The 25,610-nt window shown below is 46.0% G+C and overlaps 1 protein-coding gene across 1 annotated transcript in view; it reads left to right on the forward strand.

The window, feature by feature from the left end:
* The window catches only part of TEX14 (testis expressed 14, intercellular bridge forming factor), a 1,917,691-nt gene that overhangs the window by 1,771,576 nt on the left and 120,505 nt on the right, over window positions 1-25,610 (forward strand). Inside the window, exon 25 of the mRNA XM_086954052.1 lies at window positions 17,969-18,028. Within this exon, the coding sequence (XP_086810178.1) occupies window positions 17,969-18,028 (60 nt within the window). The remainder of the gene's footprint in view (window positions 1-17,968; window positions 18,029-25,610) is intronic.

Raw genomic sequence — 25,610 nt, forward strand, 5'->3', positions numbered from 1 at the left:
CTGTTGGCGGCGAGTTTCTGTTTGGTCTGGCGTTCCACGTCATGCCAGCGTCTCTTGACCTCCTCCATTGTCCTCCTCGACACTCCAACTGCATTGACGTTGTTGATGATGGACTGCCATATTTCCATAGTGGAGGTGATGATGAGTTGTTGGTAGTGTTCGGTCAGCACCGTGACGATGATCCGGACTTTCTGCGGACTGAACCCCGTCTTCCTCTTCCTCTTCTCCTTGCCCTTCCCCGAACACGGCGTTCCTGGCTGGTCCTCCATGGGGTTTGTGGGGTTCGCGTTGTCCTCTGCACTCGGTCCGAATGCATCCATTGTGCTACACACTTTGCTTTGATTTTGGTGTTTATTTTTTGTTGCTTTTATAGTGCATTTTCCCACATGATGCGTGGGAATAGCAGCACCGTCGCTGATTTTTGTAGTGCGCTTTGGGTCATCGCAACGTTTTGGGCGTTCGTGTTTCGCATTTTTTTTGTGTTGCGTTGATTTTTACGCTGTCATTCGGCGTGCTATCCTGCTGCTATCGCATGGTGCCGTCAGGTTGGGAATTGTACGTTAAGACGTTGTTATTTTGTCGCAATAGACTGCGATATGCAAAATTGCGTTAAGATAAATTTGCGATGTTCATCACACATTCTTGTGAATATCCCCCAAGATGTTTTGCAAGGGACAGCAAATGTGCTAACTAAGGTGAGATCTAAAAATTGCTTCACTGAATGGGAGTAGAGGAAGGATACAAGCTATCCAATCAAAAGGGCAGTAAGGAAGTTGTGGCCAGGGGAGGGGCCAACTCAAGCGAAAGGAAAGCCACTGAATAAGAGGCGCACAAGACTGACAAAGTCAACTAATGAACTGGCCCAAATCCCAATGCAATTATTCGTATTGCCTAAAACAGGTCTTTAACAACAAAGTTGTCTGCAGGTGATTACGAAATAAGGCCAAACAGATATGGAGGTGGCAAAAGGTAACAAAATTCAGAAGTGACATCGTGGCCACAAGATTTCTAGCACACTGGTTATCAGGACACAAAGGACTATAAGAAGCAGGTTAACTAAGTGGTTGCTGGTAATATTATAATCAAATTTAACAAAGTCAGACAAATGCATGCAATTATTTTTTTTCATATAAACTGTGTTGATTGATTTATGTATAGCTACTAATTATGCACACTGGAAAATTCAAGTAGGGAAAGTATATCATTAAATAAACATGCACCTTTACCTACAAGAACAGGATTTAACAGGACAACAAAAACTTTCACACCGTCAATTATGGGTTTCTCACCGTTTGGGTTCCTCAAAATATGTGAAAATAACACGAGACCCTTGCCAACTAAAATGTCTTTTAAGGGCACATTGAGTTGCAATTTTTAGCAACAAGGTAAAATTAATTTTATTTCCCAAGATAATTCAACAGTCATATTTTTGCAAACATTTTACGCTAACCCTTCCCCAGATGAAAGCCTAAAAAAGCTATTATGCCTAAAGTGAAAGATACTGGTGTGCCGTTACTGAAAAATTCTCTCAAAATGGTTCCCTTTGGAGTATCAAATGATAAAGTATGTCAAATTTAGTACGCTGATCATAGATTTAATAAAACTCAGCACAACTTTAACGTGGCAGATATTCAGTTCACACAGTGGAGATAGAAGAAAGACACTTCAGAGTTGCGAGCAAAGGAAATAATTCAAGGGAACAGAAATGTCACTGAAAGATTTTGAAGCAATAAGAACATCATTTACCAGAAGATCTATGCTTTCAGACATGTTTTACAGTTCTACAAATTAAAAGGCATCAGTATAATTTTAATAGATGCGGAGGGAGAAAAGGTGAAACGTGTTCTCGTACACAAGCGTGACCAAGTGATTTTTCTGTGGAATGTTTGCTTTGTTACAGAGTAACAAAAAGATAAAACTTTATCAGAAATCAATGAGGAGACTGCTGATGGAATATTCGTAACTGCATGGTCAAGTACAATGAGGGAGGTAGGCTGGCAAATTGGGTAACCAGTGGTGCTCCTCAAGCACAGTACACGGTCTAAAGCTCTGAAACTGTTTTGAGTATGTCACAGAAAACGACACTGTTCTACATAGTCATTTGCGTTCAATCTGTAGTGTGGAATCACGGCCTCCAAAAAAATGGAGCCACTGTTCATACTAGATAAACCATAATGCATGCACATCTTGTAATCCTTGGAAAACACCTAGGGGTATATTCACAAGAACGTGTGCTAAACATCACCAAAAAATGCTAACACGACTTTACACATCGCAGCCTATCGCAGGAACGTGTCACCGTGGAATTCACAACAAGGTGGTACCATGCGATAGTCTGCCGAAACCGCTGCCAATGTCCGCGATACAACGACCTCGACGGAGATAAAAACACAAACCTCAACGCGAAAAAACATGCGATGGGCCTAAGTGCGATGAGGAAATCAGCGATAAGCAGGGCTGGCCTGCAAAACACACATGGCAGGCGGGAAAAATCAGTATAAAAGTAGAAAAAACACTCAAACACAAACTGACCAACACCCAAGAACATGGAGGCAGCCGGAGCAGGCGCAGTGGACGAACTCAAACCCACAAGCACCCTGAACGACCAGCCTGGGACCTCGGGGACATGGAAGGGCAAGGAAAAGAAGAAGAGAAAGACAAAGTTCAGTCCGCAGGAAAACAGGATCATGCCCACGGAGGTAATGGAACACCATCAACAACTCTTCGTCACCTCCAACGTGTCATTGGGCCAGTGGCGGTTTCTGTGCATGTGTGTTGGGACTCCGCCCCCTTTACTTCTGTAGTGAAAAACAAAGCAAACATAAAGTTAAATCTGATTGTTAATTTAAAAAATACCCCCTTGTAAGTTTATAGAACGGAGGAGGAGCACTGACTGCTCCACTCACCGACACCAGCGTTGTTGCTGTGCTTAGTGATAGCAAGGCAGACATGTGACTAACACTGCGTTTTAACTGCTCCCCTGGGCATGCCCAAAGCCTAAGTATTTGCGGGGCTGACAATCTCTCAGCCCTGAGGGCTGTGTGGTCATCAGCTCAGCAAAGACTTAGCATCCAGGCCCAGTCTCCACCCCCTGATGGAGTGGAGGTAAAGTTAGCCCCGGGCGTTTAAAATACAAGCCCGGTTTTGCTAAGCCTCCACGTCATTCAGGGAGTGGAGAGCATTGTCACCCCACCCTTTCCCAACTTGTTGCAGGGTGTGGGTGTGGGTGGCCCCCCACCTGGTGGGCCCCACCCTGTGACCAGTTGGGAAAGGGTGTGGCAGGCAAGAAATCGAGTCTGCGCAGACTCGACTTGAGTGGTGTCTGAGACAGTCAGTGCTCCCACACTATCGAACTCTGCACCATTTTAGCAACAGTGCATTCCATGTGTGTCTGTTCAGACAGACAAATGATATACTGTAATATCAGTGGTACCGAATGCACTGCAGGTTCCTGTCATCGTGACTTGTGGACGCGTGCGAAGCAGTTCAGGGTCCAGGGTTCGGAACAGGCTGCTTGTGTTCATCTCCCTCGGCCTCTCACGCTGTACTTTCTGTCTCCATTGACAGCCCAAACGAACCTCTGCGCTATCACCTCACTAACAGCCTGATTCATCAAAGGTAATTGCGCTCTCAAAGGGCCAGATTCTGAGAATCTGGCCCTTTGCGAGTGCGATTTTTGCATTTGGGATTCATCATCCCAAATGCAAAAATCGCTATTACCGAAATCGCATATTTGCGAGGAATTGGATTTAAGGAATCTCTAATAGAGATTCCTTAAATGCAATTCATCAACCAATTAGAAATTGCGAAATCGCAATTTTTGGTCGCAATTTACCACCAAGTCTGACTTGGTGGTAAATTGCGAAAAAAGAGTAAAAAGCACTTTAGTGCATTTTTTTCTTTTGCATGTTACACACACACATGTCCTTTGGCATGTGTGTGCGCAACACCTGTTCAAATGTGCATTTAAGGGGTGCTACAGGGTGTCCTTTGGACACCCGTGGCACCCTTCAAATCGCTATCTTATTTGCAATTAGCAAATTGCTAATCGCAAATAAGGAATACTCCCCATTCATTCCTATGGGCCTTTTGGCCCATAGGAATGAATGGGGAGTTTTTCCTTATTTGCGATTAGCAATTTGCTAATCGCAAATAAGGAATTTGTAGGAATCGCATTTTTTTTTGCGATTCCTACATGAATACCGTTTTGCAAGTCTGGAATAGCGATTCCTTATGAATCGCTATTTCAGACTCGCAAAACGGCCCAATGATGAATCAGGCTGTAATTTCTCGAATCTTTGTTTGCTAAAGTCTGATTAATGCAAAATGAGATATGATCAAAAGCTGTGCATCTCTCTTAATCTGTCTGTGCTCCTGTGGACTTCATTATAGCCGTCCACAGCCTCCCTCTTCTCACTTCACCGTCACTCTCTCTTTCCATCTTGCACATTCCTTTCTCTCTTACTCTGAGGATAACTGTTGGCTTGTCTGCCTACTTCACTCTCATTTGTCTCTTTCCATCACTTCTTTCCTTTGTCACTCTCTGTCGTTCAATAATCATTATTTCACTCTTTCGCACTCTCTCTGGTGATCTCTTTTTCCTGCCGTTTCTTCCCATGCCATCTTCCTCTCACTTCCACGTGCTCCCTTTCTGCGTCTTTTTCTCTTTTCCTACTTTTTTCTCTCTTTATATCCTTCTACTCACTTCTCCGGTTCTTTACCTCTCCCTATCCCTCTCTCACGATCTTCTCTCTCCTCTCATCTCTCTCTCTCTCCCTCTCCTACTGACTCTTCGCCTCCCACTTCTCACTTCTCTTCCCATCTCTCCTATGTCTCCCCCCCTCTGCTGCTTGCTCTCTCTGGGGTGTAAAGCGGAGACTAAAACAAAGAGTATGTAAGTGCAGTAGTAAAAGTACAAACAGGCTGGCGAGACGGGCCAGGGGGTCTGTTTCTCGACTCGGCCTACAGGCCAGGAATGACACCTACAGTAAGCATTTCTGTCCTACCCTCAAGCCCTATGAGAATGCACGATAAAGCAAGGGTGAACAAAAACACAAGTCTCCTGCTCTATCCCGCTTTCTGATAGCGCTGCCTGCATGTTCCAAGGGCAGCGGTGCACAACTCGCACCTGCTGCATGCCATCCCACAGGAAGGCATATTCACTTCAGTAAGTAAAGACAAAAGAGTAGCAGGGAAGAAGAGAGCAGGATGTATTTGCTTACGCGGATTGGGGGAAAAAAGAGTGCCGTGATATTTTAATTTGAAGGCCCCACGCTGCGTTTTCCTCTGAAGCAGGAAAAGCACAATCACCCCACCACAGGATTTAAACACGCACGTAAACCATTCCCATTCCAACAGCAGGCGTTCGACCCACATGTTTCGCTATGAGGCTGTTCTTTGTTGTATCTTTGCGTGCAGCCTAAATTGATTTCACATTACAGGCATTTTACTGTTGTTGACAGTAACTAAAGTTTGAGATCTATTCAGATTTTCGTTTTGGTGAGAAAGTTAAACAAGGATTACTTCGGATTGTAGCTTTATTGCTCAGTGTTTGTTATATTCTTTACTTGCACTCGAAAAAGTGATGCTGTTTCCCACTAGCGGGACAACAATTAACTCTTGGTAGAATGGCATTAATTCAGTTTATTTCGGGCCTGTGCAATACTCCTTTACAAACTTAAAGTGCTGCAAAACAAACAGTTCATCAAGTGCATGGCTTGAAAAATAAGGGATCACATCCTGCACTCACAGGCTGCACTACGGAAAGCAAACTAAGGGACATAGGGGCATATTATCAAGCCTGTGCGCTAAAACTATCGCCGCTTTATCGGCCGAAAACGGCCGATAAAGCGGCGATAATGGGCTTGATAATATGCTCTGTGGAATTCCAATCGAAGCCCATGTTAGATGTCTTCACATCTAACATGTGCTTTGATTGGAATTCCACAGAGCATATTATCAAGCCCATTATCGACGCTTTATCGGCCGTTTTCGGCCGATAAAGCGGCTATAATTTTAGCGCACAGGCTTGATAATATGCCCCATATTTTCAACGGTTAGTGATAATTATCGCTGGCCGTGCTTAGCGAGAATTTTTTCATCACAGGCTATCTCTGGTATTTATCGCCCTGGTAGCGCGTTATTAACAACGCGTTACTCCAGGGTGTTAAAATTTCCAGAGATGCAGAGGTTATCGCTGTTTTGCAGGGTACATCGCTGGTTTTCCAGCGATGTTCCTTGCAAAACAGCAATGACCTTGCTGATACGACCCACAGGGTCGTTTCAGCAGAATCCACCCCAATGTTAGGGATAGGTAAGTCTGCATTTTAGCAGACGTTAGATTTTGGAGAAAACAGCGGTTTTCTCCAAAAACTAACGTGTGCTAAAATGCTGGGGCAGCCTCGTAAATATCACGATGTGCACATCAGCGATATTTGCAAGGTAGTCCAACCGGGGTACGCCCATTGATGCCCACTTTGTATCTCATTAGAGATGCAAAGGGAGGCGTTGGGAAAAAGGGTGCTAACATGCGATTATGCATGTGCACCCTCTTGTAAATAGGGCGATAGTTTTATCTCCGCTTTTTTTGCTTTTTAAGCCAAAAAAGCGGAGATAAAGCTTTTGTAAATATGCCCCCCAAGTTGCTGTATTTAAATTACTTGCCTGATATTTTAATGAAATGCCTAGCAGACCCCGGCCCTTATCTTGAATCAGTATCCAAAATGCAGTGTTTCCTTCATTGTACCTTGACAAGTGACACGTGCCTTCATTACACTCTAGCTTTGACATACACTTCAATTGGAAATAGTTTTTATTTTCCAAGTTTTATTTAACTAGAATAACCTCCCTCTTTAAATACTTACCTGTTACAGGTATTGGGGTAATGACTGCAGGATCTAGAAACCCTTCCTAGGGTATAGTATACTATTCAATTGTATATAGACCATCAAAACCACATACTTCAATTTGGGAACAAATAGAAAAAATGTCTGTGATAGATTGACTACAATGACATAATTCATTCTGATACTGTGACGAGCTGCTCTGTGGTAGTGTGATGTGTCTTACGATGTTACAAGTTGCCTTGAGCTCTGATGTGATGGATTGCAGTGAGCTATGAAGCGATGTGGTGGTGTGCCTTAAGTTATTGGCAAATAATTGATTCAGGCAATACAAATTTTAAACTGGAGCCCATAATACCGATCATTTATTTTATTGGAACATTTAGCATTTTAAGAGCCTCTCATTTTCTAAGGTCGTACTCCCAATAATAGTTTGCTCTGTTTCCCTTCGCAAAGAAGCATTTGCCAAACAAAGCAGTGTAACTTCCAAAAGACTAGCAAACCCTGCCCACCTCAAACCTCGCGCAACCTTTCGTTTAGTTTCTACCATGCCTCCCTCATATACAAAAAAACACACACACTTCTTTGTGTGCAGGGCTTTAAGTGAGATGAAAAAACTGGAGGGTCTCTTGTAGAGCCATCCGATGTAATTATGAGAGTGGCTTAAAACTGTTAAGCTTAAAATTTGTACTTAGCATAGTGTGCTGACTCACTGGTATTGTGCTTCTTCTGTCTTTGCCTCCAGATATATAATACGAGTGACATTAAACCTACAACCAGCCAGGACTATAGGCTTTGTCAATGGTTGTAAGTTGCATAAGATAAATAAGAACAAACTGCAGCATTTTCAGTATTATATACAATGAAAACATAGGTGGTTCAGAGATGTTACAGGTGGGAAACACTTAGAGGGGCTGTTGCCGTTGGTTGTATGTGCTTGGCTTGGGGGTCATTTTGCAAGCAGTCTAGTTTGAGGATTTGGCACATTTTTTATTTGATTCTAATGTTTTCTTCACACTTGTGCTTCAAAATGCTATATTTGGATCCCCCTTTTTCCTACAATTTGCAGTAAATATTTGGTGTAAAACCCACCATTTGAATCAATTTTATTTCAAAATTTTCTTGCGGATGAGGAATCCACCTGCACCCTCCTTTTGTAGTTTGGCTCGCTTGCTCGCTTATTACGTTAGGGTACAACATTTCCACCAGCAGCCACTGCATTGGGCACCCAAAATGGGATATGGCGGGACAAGGTGAATGCCCTCGGAGAGCACAAGAAGCCAAGAGGCGATTCATTGATATCAAGCGCAGGACCAAGGAGAAACTCGCAGCCATCCAGAAGGCAGCAATGCAGACTGGAGGTAGGAGCCCAGCGCCATAGCTCATGATGGATGACATGAAGGAGCTGGTGTCGACAGTCTCATTGTGGAGACTGTGTCCGAAGTCGGGGGACCGGACACTGCTCGACAGGACACAACACAACCGAAACAGAGTGAGTGACCACCAGGTACTGGGGTGACTGTAGGAGATGGCCACAATGGCACACATGCACAATCAAGCAGAGCACAGTGCACACCCACAATGACTTTGGGTCATGGCCACGATCTACGGACTGTCACGATGTACAATGCCATGTTGTCTGAATGTCAACATGTACCATGCTGCTACATACATGTGGACACATTGTAATACACCATCTCCCCATCACATTGCATAGGCACCGTCAACACCTCCTGCACAGCAGTCCCAGCCACTCTTCACTGATGCCGAGACAATATTGACCTCACCCGCAACCCACCTCCAGGATCAGGGCAACCCAGCTGCATCGAGTAGACCCCACCTACTACCTAAACCACCCAGCAGGAAGCACCCACAGCCCCGGCAGTCTCCCAAGACCCACAGGAACAACCCATGGCCTTCCAACGCCGTGTGCTGGAGGGCCAGAGGGAGACGGCTGAGAAGGTGTGGGTGGGGTTCGACCTCATGGCTATCAAACTGGATGCCATCCATGGGTGTCTAGGTCCCACCAGGAACCAGCTCCAGTTCCTAACGTACAGCCACAGCCCGCTCCATGGTCTCCAACGAGCCCTGACTGACATCGCTGGAGTCATGACGCGGAGAGAAGGGATGTATGATGTTAGCACGCACACATTTACCATGCGATACCTTTACAACGCATAGTGCTTTGGGTGCTGGATAGTGAATAGTTTAATTTACTATTCCAACACCAGTCCCCGTGGACACTAGGGAAGGTTATTGGATAGTAAATTAACCTATTCACTAGCCATACCCTAAGTCAGATCGCCTCAAAGCGCTATGCGTTGTAATGGTACGCGTTGTAACAGATGCGTGGTAATGGTAGTGCGTGCTAAAAGATGCGTGCTAAAGGTTGTATACCGGAGAGAAGAACACCTGTCCGCTCACACTGGCTCCAGCGATCTCAGCCGTGAGCTGGCACACATGCAGAGGCTCATGGAGGGCAGGGTGGAGGCGGAAAGGATGGCAGCCACCGCTGCGCATCAGCGTAATGTAACTGGGATCTACAATGCCCTGCAGATCCTCATCATGGCATTGCTGCCACAAGGTGTGGCGCTGATGAATGCTGCTGCCCCCACACCATCAACATCTCCGCCCCCTGATGTGTTAGTGCCTCACAGTGCGACAGGTGTATCCACTCCAGCACCTGATGTGTCACTGCCACACAGTGCCGCAGCTAGTACTGCAACACCCACCGGTGGGGCATAGCACACATCGTGGATGGGATTGAGTTCAGAAGGAGGCACCAGCATTCATTTCCGCCACCTGGCCTGTTTCTGCTTGGTGCCGCACATGGCCCCATGACCTTCCACTGACCCCCGATACACTTGGCCTCACTCACCTTGGACCAGGACATGGACTGCCATATCCTGTTTGATGACCAATGACACTGTGATCAGACTGCGGACTGTACCCTTCCTCTTCCGCAGTACTTGTCATCCCCGGATGGACTCTTGCTGGCCCTCCATGGGCCCATATTGTTTAGTGTGCTTGGCATGGTCCTGTACCGCTCTAGCTGCAAAACTCCACTGGATATGAAATAAACATCCAGTAACGCACTGCTGTGTCATGTCTTTCATCATTCATGTATGAATGTGTGGATGAATGCAGGGACAGTGATTTCCCTCACGTCAATGATGCTCATCTAGTGGGATGCCAGTCACAGTGTGCTACATTGCCTATTGTGTTCCGGGTGCCGTGGACACTACAACAGGGACAAAAGCATTAGTCACTTCCTTGTCCGGACGTAGACTGAACCACGCCCAGAGCCCAGGAGTTATTGTTGCAAGCCCTGTGCTGGTCCTGCATACGCCAGGCCAGACCACTCCGCTTACTGTCCGAGGGGGGGCCACATAGCTACCTGTCGCAGGCGTACTCGCTGGTGGTGTGCGGGTCACTGGTCTAGTTGTCAGCATGTCACGGCCACACCCTGAGGGCAGGTTTGCACACACAACACACCTATCTGGCACAGGCCTCACAGGATATGTGACCCCCTCAAATATAAGGGGCCGACACGTCACATTCTCCTCTGCCGGTGGCGACTCGATGACGCTCCACGGTTCTCAATCATAAAGGGCCCATGAGTTGTTGCGACAGGGTTAGTGGCACCCGAAGCCTTGCGGCCGTCACAGGCCTACCACCACGTGGCGCTGACTGGTGTTGCACAGGGTTAGTGGCACCGAAATAGCTGAGCGGGTGTGCAGCCTGAGTTGATGATATGTGCACTGATGTGGTCTCCGCCATTGATGACTCAGGACTCTGCGTCATATGTGGGACCTGCTGGGCAGCGGGGCAGGCCCACATGATGTGGACCATGCCATGGTTGGCTGGGCCTGGAGCTTGCATGGGCACGTGTTGTGCCTACTGGTAGACACACAGGTGGTGGCCGGTGAACAGTGGGGCCTGTGTCTGCAGGGTTGGCGGTGTCTCTCTTTCTCCCTTCCTTTCCTTCTCTCCCTCTCTCTCCCTTCCCTCAATCTCTCTCTCGCTCTCTCTCCCTTCCCTCTCTCTATGGCGTACTTTCCTTCTCTGTTTCTCTGTGTCTCTCGCCTTTGAGGTGCGCATGACACACGTCCTGATTTTGTGCCTCATTTTCCAGGCTGTGACATCCAGATTGTCCCTGACGGACTTGACAGGAGTCTTCTGCATTGGTGTTTTGTGTTGTATTTCAATAAAGTTTTTAGTTGTTACTTCAGTGCTGTGTGACTGTTTCTTGTTCTTCTGGCCACACATGTGTGTATTTATTTTGGCAATGTACATCATCATGCGCTTTTTGTGGCTCGTGTGTCGTGCACGGTATGCGTATGTCCGGGGGAGAGGACGGGGGGCTGGGGGTGGTGGCGTGGGATGTTGTGGCCCTCATGTGTATCGGAGCTGCATGATCATTGTCTCTATGGCATCTGTGGGTCTTCAGGTGTGGGTCTTGGCTGGGCTCCCTTTTATGCTGTGGGTAGTCCTCCTGCTTAGCACCAGCAAAAGTCAGATGTTAAATCCCTGGTGCTATCGCGGCTTATCGCCTGTTTTCGTTGGCCTTTGCAGATGTCAAGTCAAGTCAAGTCAAAAATTTATATAGCGCACTACATACCCAGAGGGTCTCAAGGCGCTTGAGGAGGGGGGGGAGGGGTTTACTTATCAAATATCCAGGTTTTAAGCTGTTTTCTGAAGGCTAGGTGGTTTTGGGTAAGGCGGAGGTGGATGGGAAGGGAATTCCAGGTTTTGGCCGCTAAGTAGGAGAAGGATCTTCCCCCCATGGTGGCTTTGTGGATGCGCGGAACAGCGGCGAGGGCTTGGTTGGACGAACGCAGTTTGCGGGTGGGAGTGTAGAAGGAAAGGCGCGTGTTGAGGCAGTCAGGTCCAAGTTCGTAGAGGGCTTTGTGTGCGTGGGTGAGGAGACGGAACGTTATCCTTTTGTTGACGGGGAGCCAGTGAAGGTCTTTCAGGTGACCGGAAATGTGGTCTGTGCGGGGGATGTCTAGTATGAGTCTGGCTGAGGCGTTTTGAATGCGTTGGAGTTTTTTCAGCAGTTTTGCGGTGGTGCCGGCGTAAAGGGTGTTTCCGTAGTCCAGACGGCTTGTAACCAGTGCGTGGGTGACCGTTTTTCTTGTTTCGGTGGGGATCCAGCGAAATGTTTTTGTGAGCATGCGTAGGATGTTGAAGCATGATGATGATGAGACGGCGTTGACTTGTCTGGTCATCGAGAGAGAGGAGTCCAGGATGATGCCCAGGTTCCGTGCGTGGTCCGTCGGTATGGGAGCTTTTCCTAGGGCCGTTGGCCACCAAGAGTCGTCCCAGGAGGAAGGGGATGCACCTAAGATGAGGACTTCCGTTTTGTCCGAGTTCAGTTTCAGACGGCTGTGCTTCATCCACTCGGCTACTTCTTTCATCCCTTCATGTAGGTTGGTTTTGGCGGTGATTGGGTCTTTGGTGAGTGAGAGGATCAGCTGAGTGTCATCAGCGTAGGAGATGATGTTGAGGTTGTGTTGACGTGCGATGGTTGCGAGGGGGCTCATGTAGACATTGAAGAGGGTAGGGCTGAGAGAAGATCCTTGTGGAACGCCACAGATGACTTCGGTGGCCTCTGACTTAAAAGGGGGGAGGTGGACTCTCTGAGTTCTTCCAGCGAGGAACGAGATGATCCTGTCCAATGCTTTTCCTTGAATTCCGATGTTGCTGAGGCGTTGTATTAGGGTGCTATGACAGACTGTGTTGAAGGCTGCGGAGAGGTCGAGGAGGATGAGGGCGACTGTGTCTCCGTTGTCCAGTAGTGTTCGAATGTCGTCTGTTGCTGCGATGAGGGCGGTCTCGGTGCTGTGTTTGGCTCGGAAGCCAGACTTTGAGGAGTCGAGTGATTTGTTGGTTTCGAGGAAGGCGGCGAGCTGATTGTTGAAGGCTTTCTCAATGACTTTGTCAGGGAATGGGAGGAGCGAGATGGGGCGGTAATTTTTGAGTTCGATGGGGTCAGCTGTGGGTTTCTTCAGAAGGGCGCTGAGTTCGGCGTGTTTCCATTTTTCTGGGAATGTGCCGGAGTTGAGGGAGAAGTTGATGACGTCTCGGAGATGGGGTGCGATAATGGAGTCTGCTTTGTTGAAGATGTGATGGGGGCATGGGTCTGTAGGGGATCCTGAGTGGATGGAGTTCATTAGGCGAATGGTGTCTTCTGTGGTGATTGGGTTCCAGTTGAGAAGGTTATTCGGAGGAGGTACAGGATCGGAGGTGAGAGGGGTTGACTGGTTTACGTGCTGGTTGTCAAAGCTGTTATGAATGTCGGCGATTTTGTCATGGAAGAAAGAGACGAGGGAGTCGCAGAGGACTTGAGAGGGGGTGATGTCTTTGGAGCTGGCGGTGGGGTTGGTGAATTCTTTGATGATGTTGAAAAGTTCCTTGCTGTTGTGGGCGTTGTTGTCTAGTCGGTCTTTGAGTGCTGATTTCTTGGCTGTCCCGATTAGTTGGTGGTGTTTGCGGGTGGCGTTTTTGAAGGCGACTTGGGTGATAGTGTTTGGGTCTTTTTTCCAAGTTTTTTCAAGGGAGCGACAGAGTTTCTTGGATTTCTTAAGGTCATCATTAAACCATGGGGCGTTCTTGCTTCCTTGCTTGATTTGAAGTTTTTTCAAGGGTGCTAGTTTGTCGGCGGTTTGGGTTAGCCATTGTGTGAGGTTGATGGCGGCTTGGTTAGGGTTCGTCGAATAGGCAGGGGGTTTTTGAAGAAGTGATGTGGAGAGCTGGTCGATTGTGATTTTGTTCCAATTTCTTCGCAGAGTTGGTTGAGGGTGGTTGTGGATCGTGGTCTTATTGTAAATGAAGTGGATGCAACTGTGGTCCGTCCAGTGGAGGGCTGTGGTGTGAGTGAAGGAGATATGCTTGCTGGAGGTGAAGATAGGGTCGAGTGTGTGTCCTGCGTAGTGGGTGGGGGTGTTAACAAGTTGTTTGAGTCCGAGATTGTCGAGATTGTCCAGGAGGGTGGTAGTGTTCCTGTCGTTGCTCTTTTCCAGATGGAAATTGAGGTCTCCCAGTAGAATGTATTCTTCTGAGGGGAGGGCGTGTGGGGTGATGAAGTCAGTGATGTCTTCGCTGAATTGTGTACGGGGTCCTTGGGGTCTGTAAAGGAGGGTGCCTCTGAGTGTGGTCTTGGGGTCGGTTTGGATCTGGAAGTGGAGGTGTTTGGCGATAGCGAGGTTGTCTTCTGAGCTGGTTGAGACGCGGATGGTGTTCTTATGGACGTGGGCGATGCCTCCTCCTGTTTGCTTGGTGCGGTCCTTACGGATGATCTTGTAGCCGTCCGGGATGGCTATGGCGATGTCTGGAGCTGATGAGGCATTCATCCAGGTTTCTGTTAGGAAGGCGACGTCCGGGGAAATGGTGTCGAGTAGGTTGCAAAGGTCGATGGTGTGTTTGTGAACCGAGCGGGTGTTGAGAAGGATGCATTTAAGGTGGTTGGTGTCGGATCTCTGTTTGGTGTTTGTGGGTTTGGTGTGGGTCTTGATGGAGTCGTACTTGCAGGAGTGGCAGGTGAAGGGTCCATGGGTGTGTCCCGGTGCGGCTTGGGCACAGTTAGGGAGTCGGCCGGGGTAAGTGCTAGGAGGGTGGATGAGTCGTATGTAATGGGTTTGCGGGGACCAGGGGGTCTGGCGCTGGGCGCGGTCCAGGCGCGGACGGGCGTAGACGGGCTTACCTTTGGCGCACCTTCGGCGCGGCCGCAGCGCGTGGAGGCTGCGCGTTGGGACATCTGTCTTAAAAGGATAGTGGAGGGGGCGGAGCGTGGGAGGGTCAGGTGGGAGGCGGTAACGGGGAGGAGAGGCGGGCCAGGGGAAAGCCCAACAACAAAATGGAGGTCAAAGGGAAAGCGAAACAGGGGAACAAGCAACAAATGTACAATAACACCGAGTATGCAGCAAATGTACCAGCACGCTAATTCAAAGACTCAGAAATGTCGCGCTGTTAGGCAGCGCAGAAAGTGCGGCTCTACGTTTCAAGGTGCTAAATCCGGGTGAAAGTGCTAATAAAGTAAAGCTACGATATCAGACACAACGATACCAGTCACAGCTAATAAAGTAAAGCTACGATACCAGACCCAGCAACGAGATTAACAATGCGCTTCAGCTGTGTGCGTTAGGAGTAGCAGCACGATCGGAATCTGGAGTCAGGGAGCGTGGGGGAGCGACCGCTTTGGAGCAAGTCCAGACGGTCACCTGGTCAGATCTGGTCAGATCTGGCAGTTCGTTGTGAAAGTAATGTTGTGATTTTTTTGTGTGTTTTTGCATGGGAACGCCTACTCTGCATCTCATTAGGGTTAGTTGGTGGTGTCCACTGTAGAGATGAATTTGGGGGCAGTTATCGCGGGAATACTGGCAATGTCTGCAGTTTGCACCAACTTGTGAATGGGGTGTTAAATCTATCTCCACTTTTGATGCGTTAAGGTGGAGTTAAATCAAAGATAAGTCCTTGTGAATATCCCCCTTAGTCTGGTAAACCACTTTGGATACTTAGGTTATCTCAATCATTAGTCCCATCTAACCTCTAAAAAACAAAAAAATGCAAGTGGATTAGTCATTACGCTGGTATTCTCCTATGGCTCATGCCTCAGTCAGAAGTGTGAGGGGTGTGCTGTTGGTTTTCGACCGTCAGGCTATTATGCACTGAACTTTGATTACCAAGCAGATTCCCATTAAACTGCAGATTTGTACCTACTTTGCTTCTGTGATAGCTGCGCAAGAAAGATTTAGCAAAACATCAAGTTAGAGTTTATGTGTGCAGTAGGTACCCGCCTTCCTTCACTTTCAATATTAAGACCTACAACAAATCATCTAACTGAAAAGTAACTATAAAATAAAGAATAGGGTAGAACCCAGCAAAAGAGCCGCAACAAGTCGCGCCAAGCTGTTGGCTTATTGAAAGTACTTCTGCTAGGAGAAACCTAGGGGCAGATTTATGTTGTGTATGCGCCACGTTTGCGTCACGCAACTGTGGCGTAAACATGGCGCATCCCTACGACCGATTTACAACGTGACGCATCTAGGCAGATGCGTCACGTTGTAAAGCCCTGCGCCGCTTGTGGGCGTTCCGGCGCAGGGTGGACGTTCCGGGGCAGGTGCGCCTCGCAAAAGTGGCTGAGTGAAATCTATAAGATTTCACTCAGTCACTTTTAGGCCAATGCTGCGTCAAAATCCTGCGCCTGCTTGAAGCAGGCGTAAGGCTTGACGCAGCATTGGTCAGATAGGGCACCCCCGAGCCTTGCTGGAGCTGCGTCGCGCTTGCGACACAACTCCAGCAATGCGTCACTTTTACGGCACAGATGCGTGACGCATCTGTGCCGTTTTTGCCCCATGGTGCGCTGCATCATAAATGCGGCGCACCATGGGTGGCGAAGCTGTGGCGCATGTTAACTGGCGCATCCCTCGGGATGCGCCAGTTAACATAAATCTGCCCCCTACTTTTTTAGTGATAAGGTCACGCATCTGCCACCAGAAAAAAATGGAATTTGTACATAAGCAATGTGTTTATCGTTCTTTGGGAATAGGCGTAAAAGGGAGTGAAAGAATCTTACATGTTTCGTAGGAGAGTTACAGATTACTAAGAGCAATTAAGATGCATTAGCGGGCTGCGCTTCCGCTGCAGAGATTTTTGTGCAAACGGCAGCTACTGAGTACGATCCCCAGGAACACTGTCACAAAACACGTTAAAAAAGAGGAACGAATTAGCAAGTTGTGTCAAAGCTTGTCAAGTTCTTAGTAGAGAAGTGTGATGTTAGATATCACAAGATGAATCAAACCGAGTTAAGCAAGTAATGCGCTTCAACGTAGGCGGGTGCACATACACGCAGTGTATGTTATCACAGGTTGACTTTTTACCCCAGCACATTTTAGTAACATTACAAAGTCAAATCCAAGAAAGGTTTAGAGTTGCTAGACAAGTTGTTGATTCATCCACATGGCCATAACTACAGTCAACTATTATAACAAGCATTTGAATGCAACCGCGGCACTCGTGTTTTGGCTGTAAACACCGTAAGCGAAAGCACAGGTGGCCTAAATTGCCTCAAAAGTAAGCAAATAGAAAAACACATTTTTCTATTTCTTTACTTTTGAAGCAATTGAGGCACTATATTATAGCTTAAATATTTACAGCCAAAGCACGAGTGCTTCGATTGTAACAAAAGTAAACAAAGAGAAAAAAATGGCGGCGGCACGTCTTATTTTGTTCTCTTTATTTACTTTAGTTACCATTGCCGCAATCGTGCTTTAACTGTAAATATCTTAAACAAAAGAGAAGTGCCACGATTGGTTCAAAAGTAAAGAAATTTTAAAACTTTTTTTCTATTTCTTTACTTCTAAAGCAATTGCAGCACCAGCGCTTTAGCTTAAGATGTTTACAGTTAAAAGATCGAGTTTGGCAACTTTAACCAATGTAAATAAAGATAAAAAAAATATTTGCAATGCAATTGGTCTCGCATTTAAATGTGAGACCTACCGCATTGGAAAGAAGTGTCCGCCATTGTCCCTGCTGCTTCAAAATGCACGCTGAATGTAAGCAAAGCATGTCGTGTCTACAGTAAGAGAAACTCAATACAGAAAATAGTGCTTACAGACTTAAGAACACGTGCCGTGTAGCAACCAAAGTATAAGGGCTAGTCGCCATGGGAGGTTGCAAATGAAGACAAGGCAGTACTAAGGAGGGACTAACAAGCCTATTTAAGAATCAGAAGCCAGCATTTACGAAGGGCATTGACACAAGCCAATAAAAAATATGGGCAGGGTAGTGGGTGAGGCTGCTATTCCATACTCCATTACAACAAGTCTCGCAGAGTAGCACATGCGAGTTGACTCTAGGCTCAACCTAAAAAATGTATTACAACTTTTGTCGCTTCTGTATGTCTTAATTTCTCGTTGTTCTTTCCAGCAACCACTCAGATTCTGTTCTTTCCTTCTTAAATTATGGTTTGCCTTCTGGCTAGTGCTTTAACTTGGAGCCTTATTTAGAGATTGGCAGATCGGTTACTCTGTCATAAACAAAACGGATAGCCCCTCCGCCTTATTGTAAGTGCAGTAACCCACCTGCCAAACTCCTAATCATGTCTTTCCTTGTTTTTCTTTTAGTTTCTGCTCACTTCACTGATGACCTTCCTCCGCAACAGCAGGAGTTACTTGATGAAATAGGTATGTTTTTTCTTTAATGATTTTTGTGACATTTGTAATTTAGAGATGTGGTTTGCTAGTTTTCCCAGTGAATGTATTGGAGTCAGACAACACAAGTTGTGATAAGGGCAAGTGAATATTTTCACTTCACTATAAATATTTATTTAGTGTCAGAAAAAAAAACTATTAAAGGCAATGAATCAAAAGTAGATAGCTCTTTTTGTAACAGATCCATTAAGCTATCTTTCCCGATTTTAGTGTAGAAGACTAGATTTAGATAATATGGATCCAATAACAGGCCTTGGGCAGAAATGTGCAGTTGAGACGTGTCACTTATCATTTAACAATGGAAATGATAGATGCACAAACTCCAGCAAGAGTAAAATACATGGTTTACTTAGTGGAATAGACTTCTCGTTGGCTGGATTCCAAAAGGCTGCTTCGATCAATTTAACAGCAGTTTAAAGGAAATATTATGGAAAACTGAAAGTCTACACTGACAGTATTAAGCTGAAAGGCTGTTGGTAATAAGAGCAAAAAATGATGTATTCACAAAGAACAGTAACAAGAAAAGAATGTCTATCTGTAATTGTCCGAAGTTTTCAGCAAAGATAAGATAAGATCATTAATTGGACGCTTTTTCCAGCTCCAGCCAGCCTCAGAGAAAAAGAAATCCAGATGCCAACAGAGATCTTTTTGTGAGGAATTGGGTTGTTGGTGGGGGGGAGTGAAAGCCTACTCAAGCAACAGCCACAGTCCTTGTCACCGGTGTACCACAAAGAGTCAATAAGTTAACCTGTGCTTAACCCTCTGGTAGCTTGGCACAAAAGCAGTTAGGCTTAACTTAGAGGCAATGTGTAAAATATTTATGTAGCAATTAAACTGTAATAAAGTGAACACAGAACACCAGACAAATTGCACACCAATTTGGAAAAATAGAATAACATTGAATAAATTATTTGACACCAAAACTACAAAAATTCCATCAGTAGAATCAGAGAAATTCAGTTTTAAAGATTTACGGTAAGTATAGCACCTAAAAGCACAAAATGCCTTTTTTTGTTATCCGTTTGTGCAAGGCTGAGTGAAAGTCACAAGTTCAGGCTAAAAGCAATGGAGCACAGGCTGGATACAGGGACCAGGTTTGTGCCACTGAAAATTGTACCTTCTTAAGTCCAGAACATTTTTGTTCCCAATAGAGGGGGCCGAGAGAAGCAGGAAGAATGTCGCAGATGGCTGCTGCTATAGCACGTAGAGCGGTTTGTGCATTGTTTAGATCCTGTAGGGCATCACAGAAGGTTGTTGCTGGAGATTTCCATTGGTGGTCACAGCGGGCTGTTGATGCTGTAGTGCAAAGTGCTGATTCTGCTTTGCTGGTTGTCTGTGGCAGTCGCTGTAGCGCAAATCATCGGATTCACCAGTGCTTCGCATTGAGCTCATTTGATGCCACACTGAGAGTACAAGACCTGGAAGGCACCTCTTGGGGATCAGAAACTCACCACAACAGAAGGCAGCAGGGCTCAGGCAGATCCAATTGCAGGTCCAGGCTGGTCCAGTTGCAGAAGGTTTGCTGAGTAGTTTCAGGGAGGACTCCGGAGCTTGTTGTGACCCTGTAACTCAGAACACAAGGCAGTCAGCTGACCCTTGGAGTCACTTCAGCCTCCCTTCTCTGCAAGCAGGGCAGGCCTCAAGCAGCAGGGCAGCCACCTTCTGTAGTGTACGCAGGCCCAGGAGTGTACTGAAAAGTGAGTCTGAGGGTCTCATTTTTTACCTGCTGGCCACTTTCAAATGGTAAAAGCTTCTGGATATTCCCCCTATAGATGTGTCTTGAATTTCCTGCAATTTGCCTTGGTCCCGGTTTGTCTGGGGGCACAGTGGACTAGTGTGAAGTGTGTGTGTGAGCAAAGTAATTGCGTTTGAAGTGCAAGTGTGGGAGGTGACATTACCATCCCTCCATCCTACCAGAGATTAAACCCAGACCCTTTATTGTGATGCTGTCTGGGAGGAATACACAAAGGCCAACTGCCAACTACATCCAGTCATGTGACCCAGGAACAGGCTGCAGGTACCAAATGGTTAGACAAGAAAATGGCACCTTTCTTAAAGAGGCGGTTTCAAACTTAAAATCTAACTTTACCGTTAAAGAGGATTTTAAATTACAATTCCTTAAACAAAAAAGATGACTTTTCTACCTGCTCCTAATCAAAAGTTTTTGCTTATGTAACAAGGTAACCCAATGTTATCCTAAAGGAGAAGTAAGTCTCACAGTAGTGAAAAATTAATTCATGAGTTTTTTACTACCAGGACATGTAAAACTAAAGCATACTTGCCCAGTTTTTAAGTTACAACGCACCACCCTGCCCTAGGGACTGTTTAAGGTGTACTTTAGGGGTGACTTATATGTATTAAAAGGGAGCTCAGGCCTGTTAAAAGGTTTATTTTGCAGATCGAATTGAAGTTTAAAACTGTACACACAGTGCAATGGCAGGCCTGAGACATGTTTGAAACGGCTACTTAAGTGGGTGGCACAATAAGTGCTGCAGGCCCACAAGTAGCTTTTAATCTACAGGCCTAAATACATGTAGTACTGTTTTACAAGAGACTTACAAGTACATTGAATGTGCCAGTTGGGTATAAGCCAATTTTACCATGTGTAAAGGAGAGAGTGCACACACTTTAGCACTTGTAAAGTACACAGAATCCTAAAAGCCAAAATAACAGGTTCAGAAAACAGGAGGGGTGAAGGCAAAAAGTCTGGAGGTGACTGTGCAGAGAGCACCATGTTCAACAGTTTTGCCGCATGCAGCACTCTTTTATATGTGTTTAACACTGACAGTATGAATGATGTGTCTTTGTGCTTTCTACCAGGGTCTGTGCTTGTGCATTAAATGGTGTATTAAATGCACTCACTTAGCATGAGAGCCCGAAACCCGAAAAAAGTACTTTAAATAATTTAGGTTTTTCTTATATTTTGTGTGTAATCTCATGGAATGTGGTGTGTGTGTGTGTGTGTGTGTGTGCAAAATAGCCACATCTTCTATGCTATGTTGCTTCTTCTAAAGGAAAATTGTCCATTTTCTTGCTGAGTGTTATCTGTTGGTATGACTGCAATATTTATCGCTATAGGTATATTACTATACCAGAGGTATCCACATGTATCAGGTGGAAATGGGACATCATTTGTGGTTTTTGGTCCTTAATGCTCTAAAATCTGCATGTCCTGTTATTTATTGGTCATTTTTGCTCTGGTAAAGTTTTTTCCTGTCAAACAGTATACAGGCCATGCAGTGCCTATCACTCTTCTTTTATGGGGTCAAGTCTTCTCTGTAGAATGACCCTCCAACAAACATCCAGTTCTGTGCTATTGGTTTGTAGGAGTAATAGGGACTAATGCAGGTGTCTCCAACCAATTGATCATGATCTACCAGTAGCTCATAGACGCTTCAGAGTAGATCACAGCCTTGAGTTCATTTTTAAATAAGCACATGGTCTTATTTTCCTTTTACAGTTAAGGGAAGGCTGTGTTTATTTTACATTATTATCATGAGGCTGCAAATAGCAGGGGGTGATAATGAACAGTGCTCAGTCAGATTTATTGTCCAGACTGCGGCACAGAGGTGAAGAACTGAAGTACTGGGATACTTAACTAATTAATTAGTTAGCAAATTAAATAAATAGTGAAAATATTCCAATCAATCCAGATATTTGCACAACTTTTTACCTTAGTAAATATGAAACGTGTAGTTTCAAATGGCCTTTACGGTAAAGACTGCTGGCAAATATTGGATGTCACTGTTTATTTATCTACTCTGTGACACAAGGATTCATTTACGTATGCATGTATGTATGTATTTATATATGTATCTAACTAAGAAAGGATCAAACTGGCCAGGATCCAATTCCTCTAAACTAATTGATTCATGTATGCTTTTTACACTAAGGGGCAGATTTACAAAAAATTCATGCACCGCAGCACACCACAGCAGGTTGCACTGTTGTATGCCTGAATAGGAGAAAGCTGAACAGTGCCATATTTATAAAGATATGGCACTGTTCAGGTCTCTCCATGCATTGGCGAACTTGTGGCTGCCTAACACCAACATAGGCAACCTTGCACAATGACACAAAGGTGCCTGTATTACGGGCTGGATTGTTTTTCTGCAGGGTGGGATACCTTCTTGAGAAAACATTCCTTAGATGCATATTCCTCTTTTTGTGTCTGCTGCAAAATGCAGCACACATGGAAAGAGGAAGTGTTAGAAATTGGTTTCTGTTTGGCAGAGATATTCACCCTGTCCAAGCAGGAACCACAATCCTAGTCAGGGTAAGTCACAAACACACCTTGAATTAACCTGTGCTCACCCCCTGGTAGCTCAGCGCCGACCAGTCAGACTTCACTTAAAAGGCAATTTGTAAAGTATTTGTGCAACACTTCAAACAGTAAAACAGTATAAACACCACACAAAAAGCTACCACTCCTAGTTTGAAAAAAAGAGATTTATTTAACAAAAATCCAGTAAGTATAACCAGAGTAAAGTATAAACCCACTTCGAAGGATCCAGTACTTGGTTGGCATCACTTGGCAGGGTAAAACTCTCAGATCTCAGATTCCAGGTGCTTTAGCAGTGTGAGTTGGAAATCTCTGATGTCCCTGAGTTAAAAAAAGTCAAATGGGAGTATCCCTTTTAAAGGACGACTCAATCAATCAATCAATCAATCAGGTCATTTGTAAAGCGCGCTACTCACCCGAGAGGTTCTCAAGGCGCTGGAGGGGCGGGGGGCTACTGCTGCTCGAAGAGCCAGATCTTGAGGTGTTTCCTGAAGGTAAGATGGTCCTGGGTAGTTCTGAGGCGTGTGGGGAGGGAGTTCTACGTTTTGGCCGCCAAGTAGGAGAAAGATCTTCCTTCGGCGGTCGTTCTGCAGATCCGTGGGACGGTGGCAAGGGCGAGGCTGGCTGAGCGGAGTTGACGGGCGGGCCTGTAGAACAAGAGGCGGCTGTTGAGGTATTCGGGCCTCTGTTGTGGAGTGCTTTGTGTGCGTGGGTGAGGGGCCTGAAGGTCAGTCGTTTCTGAAGTTTGGCGGTGGTTCCTGCGTATTGGGCGTTTCCGTAGTCCAGGCGGCTGGTGACGAGGGCATGGGTGACCGTGTTTCTGGTTTCGGCAGAGATCCACTGGTAGATCTTACGGAGCATGCGTAGGATGTTGAAGCATGATGACGAGACGGCGTTGACTTGCTTGGTCATCGTGAGGAGGGGGTCCAGGATGAACCCGAGGTTGCGTTCGTGGTCTGCGGGGGTCGGTGCGATGCCCAGCGCCGTGGGCCACCAGGAGTCGTCCCAGGCTGAAGGGGTTTGTCCGAGGATGAGGACCTCCGTCTTGTCTGAGTTCAGTTTAAGGCTGCTGAGCTTCATCCATTCCGCGACGTCTTTCTTGCCTTCCTGAAGGTTGGTTTTGGCCGTGGCTGAGTCCTTGGTGAAGGAGTGTATCAGCTGGGTGTCGTCGGCGTAGGAGATGATGTTGATGTTGGGTTTGCATGCGATGGCTGTGAGGGGGCTCATGTAGATATTGTAGAGGGTTGGGCTCCCCTCACACACCCGGAGGTGTCATGCTTCATCATAGGGGTGCCTCCTCGTGTCGGGACCTAGTCGCGGCACGGGCTACAACCTCCTCTCTATGAGGAGGGAGCTCAGAGATGTTTTATTTTGTGGCACATGGGTTGTCCTAAAAACCCTATGTGAGCGTGGGGTGTATGTAAAAATAGTGCAGTGTTGAATAAGGGAGTGAATCTAAAACTGCCTACAGGTAGAGTGATAGACTTTATTAAGCTCCCCGGTAACAGGATTAAAAAACTGTTAATCTAAACTATAAAGGCTTCATTAGCTAGATCAATCTGGATGAAGCATGACACCTCCGGGTGTGTGAGGGGAGTCGTCCTTTAAAAGGGATACTCCCATTTGACTTTAATTAGTTGGATTGTGTGGTTTACAATCTTTCTTGACTACCTCTCTTTGACCCTTGGGCTCTTTGTGTTTTCATACTGAGTAGGTAATCTCTATGGTATAGTACTTATACCCAGTTGTGCCTTTGAAGTGGGGAGACTTCAAAGAGATGCCTTTGAAGTGCACAGAGTCCCTGCCCATGGCTCAAGACTCACTACAGGGGGTAAGTAGCCTATTCAGGTGTAAATGTCATCTCCTCCCTCCCATCCTGCTTATGATGGCCTACCAGTCAAACCTAATCTCCGTTTGTGTGTGGCTGTCTAGAGTGAATGAACAAAGTCTGGCTGTCACCCACCCCAGACGGGTATTCAGAGTCATGCAGTACACCAAATTGCTAAAGTATGAAAATGGCAAATTTCCAAAAGTGGCATTTTCACGATTACAATTTAAAATCCGACTTCACCAATAGTTGTGATTTTAAATTGTGATTCTAGAGACACCAAACGTGGGGTTCCTATCTCTTCCCAATTCGAAATTACACTTTCAAAATATAATAAGGTAATCCCAATGTTATTCTATGGGAGTAATAAGCCTTGCAGTAGCGAACCACAAATTTAAGAGTTTTCACTACTATGACATGTAAAACTTAATAGTACATGTCCTACTTTTTAAATGCACTGCAACCTGTCATTCGGCTGTCCAGGTCCTACCTTAGGGGTGACTTATCCTTAGGGGTGACTTATGTGTATTGAAAAGGAAGGTATGGGCCTGGCAACAAGATTAACTTGCCAGATCGACATGCCCATTTAAAACTGCAAAAGATGTGCAATAGAAGGCCTGAAACATGTTTGAAGGGCTACTTAAGTGGGTGGCAGAATCAGTCCTGCTGGCCCACTGATAGCATGTAATATACAGGCCCTGGTTAGTAGTGGTAAGGTGCCCAGAGTCCTAAGAGCCAGACTGGACTGTTCCCATGGGGAGCAGAGTCAAAACTGATTTGCATATGGCTGGGTCCAAACTGGAATAGCGTGGTGAGCAAACAAGTAATGGATTTAGGCCCAGATCTTTGACTGGGGGGTGAGTGTTTGACATTGTTCAGCATTCCATCTATCAATTTTTCTTTTTGCATTTGTCACCCCAAGTGGGATGGGTATGCCAATACGTTGGTACTGTGCTCGCCATGCCACTGGATTCAAGCTTTCTTGGGTGATGAGTGGCGGGGACTAAAAACCGCTCCTAGGATGCTTGTTTCCGGTCCAGAGAGGACCTGGCCTGGCTGTTCGGGTGGTGAGCAAAAAACAATGGATTTAGGCCCAGCTCTTTGACTGACGTTGAGTGTTTGATATTGTTCAGCATTTCGTCCATCAATTGTTCTTTTTGCAGGATCCTATGGCCAGCAAAAACGAAGTCAGCACAACAGAAGTTCTGATGGCAATGTGTCAGGGAAACCACTCCAAGGATGCCAGGTCTTACAGAAAGTAACGAGGAGAAATGAAGATATTTCTTCCTGTTAATCCTCTCTCAGAGAGGCACACCATTTTATAGAAAACCTAGGTTTACTGCCTTTAAAAAATCTGGGTTTGCATGAAAATACATGGGTGGATGCATGGGAATGCCAGTGCTCTACTCATATATTGTCTACCTGACATAATATAACAACCCAAT

This window comes from Lissotriton vulgaris, chromosome 2_1, assembly GCF_964263255.1.
Source record: "Lissotriton vulgaris chromosome 2_1, aLisVul1.2, whole genome shotgun sequence".
Classification (NCBI taxonomy): Eukaryota; Metazoa; Chordata; class Amphibia; order Caudata; family Salamandridae; genus Lissotriton; species Lissotriton vulgaris.